This window comes from Mixophyes fleayi, chromosome 4 (genome assembly GCF_038048845.1).
Source record: "Mixophyes fleayi isolate aMixFle1 chromosome 4, aMixFle1.hap1, whole genome shotgun sequence".
Taxonomy (NCBI): domain Eukaryota; kingdom Metazoa; phylum Chordata; class Amphibia; order Anura; family Limnodynastidae; genus Mixophyes; species Mixophyes fleayi.
In genome coordinates, this window is record NC_134405.1 from 100,159,691 (window position 1) to 100,169,198 (window position 9,508).

The window sequence follows — 9,508 nt, forward strand, 5'->3', positions numbered from 1 at the left end:
ATATGAGCCCCGACAGGTACGTAAGTGCCTCAGCTTTGATATATAGCCTGTCAGTGTCAGTATTCAAGGATAATCAAGCATACTCCATGATCTCCAAGGTGATTGATTATTGCCTAGGGACCCTTTTTATCTAAAACTAACCCTGCAGATTTTTATTTGTTTCTACAATTTTACTCCTCATGTCAACAGCTGTTGTTTTGCAGCAGACTCAAAACATTTTCCTCTTCTCTTTTGGATGGATTTTATAAATAAACTACAACTATTTCTTCCAACCTCTTAGCAGAGTTATCAATGTCCAATAGCATTAGGATTTAAGAGAGCCAATATGTTTAAAACAGTATGTTAGTAAGTTGTGTTCAGTATGAGAATCGTAGATGAATTTTAATGTTGGTGTGACTGGATCACTTAATAGTAACTTATTTGCGGCTGGATCACATAGAAATAACTTATTGTAGATTTTTTTTAATTAGGAGTGCAGTGCATCTCTGTATATCATTGCAAATGTACTTATCTTTTTATATTAGTATGTGTTTTGTATGGAAATATATGGACTTCTGAGACAGTATATCATGTTTGGGTTTTGCAACTGTCTGGAGACAGGTAATCTCATGTTAATTAGACCTTTTCATCTCTGATTGTTATAAGATATGGCTTTAGTGATCCTTTAAAGTGTCTGTATTCACTTATTTTACATGGCAGCATGAAATTAACCAAGTTCTTGGCAGCTATGAATATTCATGAGTAATAATAAGAGTGTGAACAGCCCATCTTCTAGCAGGACCATGCTCACTTTGATTCTGAGATACATCCTGTGACATCATCAAGCTGACAGCTTTCAACAAATTGACTCTGACTGACCACATAAGATCAGTGTCACAGGAACAGCTAATTTAAATTGTATCTATGGCACAGTTTTATAGGTGATTTTTCTTACTGATGTTATGTGTGTTAACAACTATATATTACAATTAAGAATTTATTTTGGACTGTACTATTAATGTGAGAATTTTCAAAACTTCAGGCCAGGTACAGATTAATATCAGAAGAAGCAATACCTACCTCACCGCCTTTGCACAAGTCACTAGCATTTCTTACAGTCATTAAAAGAGAATTTGGAGTGACTGAAGAGTTAAAACATCCCAATAAAATTAGAGGTATAGTTTCATCAATCCTGTTCCCATTTAGTGATGGAGTCATCCAGCCAGACGCCCAGTAACATGAGATTGATAACAATGAGATCATTCCTAGCCCAGTCTCTATCCTGAACATAATATGGTTTGAAACAGATATTATGCAAAGCCAACAAGTTTAAAGGTAACATATAGTACACAATATAGATGTTTCTAGTATTATTATCACTATTTTATTACAGTTTATATGTATAGCAGTGCCCACCCCATGTAGATCAGTACAATTACTCAGATTTACAGTATGGTTGTAACAATCAGCAGGGATCACTAATCAGTCACTGAGAGAGAATGAAATCGCTGTGTAGTAACTAATAAAATGGACAGGATAGGTAGGTTAGGACAGGGTTTCCCAAACCCAGTCCTCAGGGCTCCCTAACAGTGCAGGTTTTCCATATCTCCTTGCTGGAGCACAGGTGTATTCATTACTGACTGACACATTGCAACAGATCCACAGGTGGTCCTAATTATGTCACACGTGATCCAGAAAACCTGCACTGTTGGGGAGCCCTCAGGACTGGGTTTGGGAAACCCTGGGTTAGGATATTATGCAGAGAGGGATTATGATTTATGGACATAACAAGACAGATATAGTAACCAAGGGAAGGAGACACAATAAGAGAATTGACAAACAGTCCACAGCAAGTAGTCTTGACCTGGCTGTCGTATAAACAAGTAGCCAGTCAGGTACAAGACAATAAAGTATTGAAGACAAGACTGAGCAAGAAACAACACAAGGATGGGCAAAGGAAAGAGCTCATCACCCAAACCACTAGTGGAGAACCCAGTAACCAGTCTCTGGTCCTATAGTAGCTGCCTTTGCCCTCAACATTGTCTATGGGTAGACGAATGCTTGTAAGACTTGGATAGGAAATGTGAATTCAGAAATACAGCAGTGCAACCTGTTACAGGACCAGAACAGAGAAACAAGGGAAGGTAGCAACAATAACAGAACAAGAGAGACAAGGGCTAAAATATTGTACTGGGAAAACAGGATACACAAGACACCGCTAAATACAAAAACAGAAGGCACAAGGCCACAGGAAAGGATTAAGTTTAGATACAAAGACACAATGTAGGGATGGCTACAGGGGCAAGCCACAAAATGCTACAAAAACCTTCAGTGTAGTAACAGACTTTTATACACTTTGGGGGGAATTCAATTCCCCCCGAAGCACTGCTTATTAATCCTGCTTTGTGCTCGCCGACATTAGAACTACCGTAATAACAGTAATTACGCACACTATTACTGTAATAACGGTAATAATGCACAGGCCACGTTACTTTTAACAGTAATTGAATTCCCCCCTTTGAGTTTTCTGGAAACTGATTACAGCTGGGCGTGTTAAGCTGATTGTTCACTAACTTTAAAGCCGTTGTTTTTACCTGCATATTTTAACTTCACTTAAAGCATGTAAATGGGTGTATAGATGGAACCTATTGTTCCAATAACCCTATACCCAGTTCCCATTGGTGGCAGAATGATATTGACTTGTAGACACTGCATGATAAATGTACTCAAGTAACAGCTCCGTTAGAGTTATTTTTCACTTCTCCCAGTGAATAAATATGTGCCATCGGCACTAGGACCTAGAGGAGACTCACCAGGAATGGCTGCTTATCAACATAAGGCTGGTGTGAGCTGATCAGAACCTGTGTGGAGAGAGAGAGTGACAGCCAGGGAGCTGGGACAGAGGGGAGCAGGTCCTGGGATCCCCCTTGCAATATGTGTAATGGGTCTGCCGCCTGCTGCCACATGACTGAGAGACACAGCACAGACACTGAGAGGCAGTCGTTGTGTACATTGAAGGGACTGAGAGAACACTAGCAAGTAAACATATGGGGGTAAATGTATCAAGCTGAGAGTTTTTCGGCGAGTTTGAAAAGTGGAGATGTTGCCTATAGCAACCAATCAGATTCTAGCTGTCATTTTGTAGAATGTACTAAATAAATGAGAACTAGAATCTGATTGGTTTTTCAAACCCGCCGAAAAACTCTCAGCTTGATACATTTACCCCATGGTGTCACCCCCGCAGAGGAGAAATGAGCAGGGCTGAGAGAGCACCAGACACAGTGCCAGAGCTGAGTGAGTGATGTTACTCCCGCAGAGTAGGGGCGAGTGAAACACTGCTAAGAGAGAATGGATGTGCACTGAGTCCCTAATATAAATATGACTGTCCAAGTATCATAACAGGGCCGTCTTAACGCATGGGCGCGCTGGGTAGTTGGGGACACTAGTGTGGCATAATATGAACTGGGGGCACCATTGCATGACATAATATGAATTGGGGTTAATACTATGTGGCATAATATTAATTGGGGGCACTATTGTGGCATAATAAGATTTGGGGGCACTATTGTGTCATAATATGAACTGGGGGCATTACTGTGTGACATAATTTGAACCAGGGGCAGTACAGTACACCATAATATAATTTGGGGGCAGTACTGCATGCTTTTTTAATGTTTAAACACTAATTTTGTTGGAGGTACTAATAAATTTAAGCTTAATTTTATTGATAATTGTCATTTTTATTCCAATGAGTGGTTGTGTAGGTTGGGCCCCACTGCACTGCTTTGCTTGGGGGTCTACAATGCTGTTAAGACGGCCCTCATCATAACTATGTCAGCCCTTTAAGTACTGTACAGGAGGAGCAAGGAGAAGTATATTCTGTACGTAAAAACTGCCAACCACCTAGGGACTGTGCAAGAGGAGACAGGAAATGTATATATAGTGATGGTCTGGTGCCCAAATTACTGCTACAACTATTGCCCTGCACCAACACCTGCGAGCGAGCCAGTGCAGCGGAAAGCGCAAGCAAGAAGGTGTATTACTTACCCATGCACCTCCCCAGGCCACACACAGTTCACTGAATTGCCTCCCTCTTCCCAACATAAAGTGTAAGCTTTGGTTACACACCACGGGCCTGATTCATTAAGGAATGTAAATGCAGATACGTGCTGTATTTTGCATAAAATCGCTCTGCGCATGCCCAGGACTGGACTATACGCCAGTGAGTGCATTCATCTTCGAGCGCAAAGTACCAAAAGGGTTCTGGGCGTATGCACGTAGTCAATGTACTGTAAGGGCGTGTCCAAGCTTGAGCGCATGCAATAGCATCCGATTTAAGCTTTGGGCATCTCAAAGGTGCATGTTTTTCTGTCGTATCACTTGCGCGAGCTACAGGTCGGGAGTAAGTGCAGATTACTAGTGATGACAGCTGTGTATGCAAGTTAGAACATGTGTTTGCAATCAAGAGCAACTGTAAAAATGCATTTTATGTACAGTAGACATACATTACATCTTAATAAATATATTTTTTAATGACTATATTAGTAACAGGTGACATTAACTGATTTTTTTTTGTGCACTTTATATTCTACATATGTATTGGACATATCCTGCAGTGTATCGTCTGTTAGAGGACACTAGTCTACATCAGTAAGATGTGTAAAAGTGAACAATAGAAACACAATAGGGAAACTATACAGGAACATCTGTAAAAATTCCCTGTGCGATTTCATGGTTTCCTTTTACATTGACAATTATACAGATAGTCAAAACAATGAAAATATTAAACGTTAAAGTAAAAGCAGATGATTTTGTTTAAAGTGTTACTTTAATGGCCATATAATGTCTGAGGGCTAGATTTACTAAGCTGCGGGTTTGAAAAAGTGGGGATGTTGCCTATGGCATTTTGTAGAAGGTACTAAATAAATGACAGCTAGAATCTGATTGGTTGCTATAGGCAACATCCCCACTTTTTCAAACCCGCAGCTTAGTAAATCTAGCCCTGAGTCTCTGTTTCTGTGCTTTTCTTTGTGATACTCTTCTGTGTTCCCTGTGGATACCTTACCTGAGGTTAGAGTTTCAGAGACTTACTTAGATCCTGTATTATTTTATATACTGTGCCCTGACATGATTGTACAGTTTCCTGTGAAGTGTAGTGCATCACTGCTCCTCATCTCTAAAATATATCCTGTGACAAACTAAGACTTGCGGAGTTCAGCATCAAGCTGTCCTGACACACTGGTTAGTGGTACAGTATATACAGTTATTCTGCTGCTCTCAGCACCACGTATTATTCAGCCTCCAAAGTTTCTTTCTTTTTCTTATTTTTCACACCTTCCCCCAACCTCACATTAATGGAACCCAAATCTGGACTTTCAGTTCCACCACGCATACAGTAAGTCAGCTTATGTACACATATCTGCAGAGAATGGCCTAGTGAAGAAATAAGTTAACCCTTACCACTCCAGGCCAGTATCACTCAGCTGAGCTGGTTTATTTATGTGTACACAAAATTCAGCAAATTACTTCCTAAACATTATTTATTTGCATTTATAAATAGAAATGTCAACAGGGAGTGGGTGATAACAATACAGGCACTTCCTTACCTCACATCACTAATAAGAGGGAAAATAGAAGCAGGAACAGGTACAGATAGACAGGAGCAGAGGCTAAGTGTAGGATGGAGCAAAGGCACAATGGAGAGCAGATGGGGAATGAGTGTGGACAGCCATAGGAAAAATATATTGGAAAGGAGACTGGACACATGGAAAACATAATGACGAGGTGAACAAACTCAGCGGAGGCATTTACGAAAGTTGAAGAAACACAAGAAACATGGAGGAAAAGTGGGGGGAACAGGGGAGGTGGGAGACACAGGTCGCTTAGCCTTATATAATTTAATATGTTTTATGTTAAACTGTATAGTGTTAAAAATAATCTAAAATTTATTTCACAATGTCAAAATTCCTAAAACTTCTAGGGGCCAGGGCCCTAACCATTCTCTTCAGTTTTCCATACCAGCACTTCTAAATTCTCACTTCGACCACTGGTATTATGACTGAATACTCTTAAGAGAACACTGAGAAGAGACCAGTCCACATTGACATCTTTCAGTGACATCACTACATCTCCACATCTTACCATCTTACTAGCTTATACCCAAAATCTTCTTCAGTTTTTACACATAATAGTGCGTAGAGGGATATATATATATATATAAATAAATATATCACAGTTTATATCAGTTCCCAAATTTTTATTTTTTTAAACCCGTGAGCTGCAATGTCCATGCAATTTACAATGCATTTTACCAAGTATTTTGTAAAATGTAATTTAACCCTTTATTAATATATTTTAGACAAGTACATCATTCCCTAACAGTAATATTTTATTAAAAATTAAGCTTTGAATCTACTTAAAAACATTTTTCTAGGATAGTGTATGTGTAATGTAATGCTATGTAACTAAACATTTGGATGTTACTAGGCACAATGAAATGTGGTTAATTAGCCTGACATTTAACAGTTCGTCTGATGTTATAAAAAAAATAGTACAGTATCTAATACATAAATTGGCTAAAGATTACATCCTTCCTCTGTGAACAACATATGTACAAGTAGACCAACACAGATAAGCTGCATTGTCCTGAAATAGATAGGTTGCAATTAGCCATGAACTGCTACATTTGGTATTTACATTGGCTCACTTATGTTTCAGTGGAGATATACCCTGATCTATTAGAGGTTTCCCTAAGGACTAATTTATGAACCACTGGTCTATATCATAAACTTTGTTTATTATTTATTAAATTGTGACAGCACCATTGGTTATTAATTACAGATGCTACATATATACATATAAAGGTTATGCAATAAAACTGCTGCCACTAAGCTGTGTGATCTGGAAATGATAATGTATTATTGCAAAATGTATTATAGGGGGGGGGGGTGCATTGACAATCAGATTCACAATGCAGCCAGTAATTGTACAGTCCTCATTAGATTAAGGCTCCATCTCTTTCACTTCCAATTCACTCAGCTTTGAGAGATCATTGCACTATAGCTACATGCTTAGTAAATATAACAATAATTTATATTTATTCTAATGTATTACAGACATTCCAATAAATTGAATGCAAATAGTTTTTTTTCTGTATAATTTATTTTTTATGTTTATGACTAGACATACATCAGTACATAATAATAAGAAATGAAGTGTAATATCTCATATAAATAACCAAGTAACTTCCACTGTCTACAAAATAAGTAAATAATAATAAGCATAAAGGACACACGTATAGATAAATCAGACTAGTAGTACTTAAAATGTCATCATCTTGCTTCTTCAGATTCTGTAGTGATGCTTAGGATAAGCAGATCTCTGGATTATGGATATGATATGAGCTTGCATTAAAATAAAGAGAATGTTTTATATCGGCAAGCAAGCAATGGTGATACTGATCAAGGATACTATGTAAAATGTGGTCTAGAAATAGAGGGATTGCAAATGACGTTTGTTCTCTTCATATGCACTTCAACAGGAAAGAGTTGCAGGACGAGCCACGGGAGCAGTCACACAACTTGCCAATTCTGGGACCTTGCTTCACTGCACATCGCTCTCCAATGTCACACTGAGCACAGGGATAAAGATATAACATAAGGGCTACTTGATTATACTGGCCAACAGTGATCTCCAAATGAAAGCCCATGAATCACGCAAATCTATTATGCGTACATGCCATGCATTCAACTATCACGTATCACCACCAGCAGTGCTACTGAGAACGTATAAGTTCTGTTTATTTGTGCATCCCTTCCACCAACTCTTCGCTTTCTGTCAATTTATCCTCCCAAACAATATTATTGAAAGCACTTTTAGATTATGACTTGAATGAAAGACTTAATCAGGCATTTGTACTAAAACTTATTTGAAGTAATTTAGTATTATAACTGTAATAAAATATTTTTAAAGTAGACAACTTGTGGCTCTCCAAATGTTATGGAACTAGATGCCCTTGTATGTATCCCCACCACCACCCCAGCCTTTAATGTGTTGTTCTGTAACAACTGGTGAGCCATTGGTTGTTTTAGCCTGGGGGATGGTTACAATAAGTACAGTATTAATGCACTAACTTTATTTAAGTTTTAAATTGCAAATGTTATTTTTCTATATTGCAAATGTTATACATGTTCCAATAATGGAACATATATGATTACATTTACATCAGGTTAAACATTATATACAGATCATATCCTTTGTCAACAAATATTGATTAAATGAGTTAAATATGTATAATTCTTACCAGTGGAATCTGGGCTCTCTTCTGATAGGCAGGGTATCTGTACTGAAATTTCCCCAACAGTTCCTCCATTGCTTCCACCTAATGTAACACAAAGTACAAAGCCAATATAAGCCTAATAAAATATTTATTAAGACTAAATCTCATAGAGGACCAATAGATTTCCACTACAAAATGCTGATTAAAAAAGGAAGAAATGAAAAAGTGCTAAATTAGCCTCTTCAAGTTACTAAAACCATTACTCAAAAATAGAAAGTATGTAAAAAAAGACAAACCAATTCTTTCTCAGAGGATGAAGGTGTTTTCTTGACATCGAAATCTTCTGCAGACATTTCCCTGGAAGACTGTCCATGGCAGAGGCAGGAGATGAGGATAATGGCACAGAAGAGCCTGAGGAGAACTGAGGAGCTGTTCATGGTGCTGAAAGTTTAGCGTCTGGTCCCACCAGAGGCTCTGTCCCTGCTGAGTCCCTACTGTTCCTGGCGCTGTCGGGTGATGACTCCAGTGCCCTGGACATGTTGCTTTTAAATTCATACTGCCCCTCCCGCTTTGTGATCTCAAGCGGGTTCTGGAGACAGGAGAAAAGTGCGATTCGTTGTTTAACCACAGATACATCTGAGTCCTCCAATGGGGTTCATTGCAAGCAATCCATATCTTTCGCTGCTGTATACTAGTTACGCGCAGCACCTACATTAGACGTGTTCTTATAACCATTAGTTAACAGTAATACACTGCACTGTTAATAAACACTCTTTACTCTGAGAATCTTCTACAGAGCTTTGGCAATGTAAATACCTGCAGATTGCAGCAGTAACGACAATAAAAGTTGTGGGATGGCTGCTAAATTGAAACACTCGCCACTTAAGCAAAATAAAACTTAATAATAGTCATTATTTGTCCAGGAGACCGTCCTAGGTATTTTAGTTAGTGTATATTCCTGAAGATGAGTCAAAATAAAAGAACACATTTTTAAGTTATTATTGTTTGCCTCATTCGAATACCAATAAGAACAGCTAGAGGTGTATCGATCGCCCACCAGCAGCCCCCCGGTGTTTAACACCGAGCTTGTTCAATCTCACAGTGGCACCATCTGTCAAAATAAATAAAATAAAGTGCGGAGTTCATTAGCAAACGCTGGACGTAACTGTGCGCACTGGCAGAGATCTGTGGGTTTATCAGTGCAGTCATATGTATGACCCGGGGGAATTACAGCGTTCTACAGTATCTCCC

General features: G+C 38.6%; 1 protein-coding gene across 1 annotated transcript; it reads right to left on the bottom strand.

Moving 5' to 3' along the window:
• Nucleotides 1-7,132: 7,132 nt before the first annotated feature.
• Nucleotides 7,133-8,790, bottom strand: LOC142149923 (cocaine- and amphetamine-regulated transcript protein-like). The gene is made up of 3 exons (XM_075205202.1): nt 8,554-8,790; nt 8,282-8,359; nt 7,133-7,609 (listed from the first exon to the last, which is right to left on the bottom strand). Exons 1-3 carry the CDS (start codon nt 8,692-8,694, stop codon nt 7,502-7,504), a joined length of 327 nt encoding a protein of 108 aa, XP_075061303.1. The 5' UTR covers nt 8,695-8,790; the 3' UTR covers nt 7,133-7,501.
• Nucleotides 8,791-9,508: the final 718 nt, after the last annotated feature.

Excerpts from the sequence above, each read along its gene's own strand:
- LOC142149923 (XM_075205202.1), bottom strand. The coding sequence starts at position 8,694 with ATGAACAGCTCCTCAGTTCTCCTCAGGCTCTTCTGTGCCATTATCCTC. Across the intron at positions 8,360-8,553 it reads CATCCTCTGAGAAAGAATTG|GTGGAAGCAATGGAGGAACT; the intron begins GTTTGTCTTTTT and ends GTGTTACATTAG. Across the intron at positions 7,610-8,281 it reads AGAGAGCCCAGATTCCACTG|TGTGACATTGGAGAGCGATG; the intron begins GTAAGAATTATA and ends CCCTGTGCTCAG.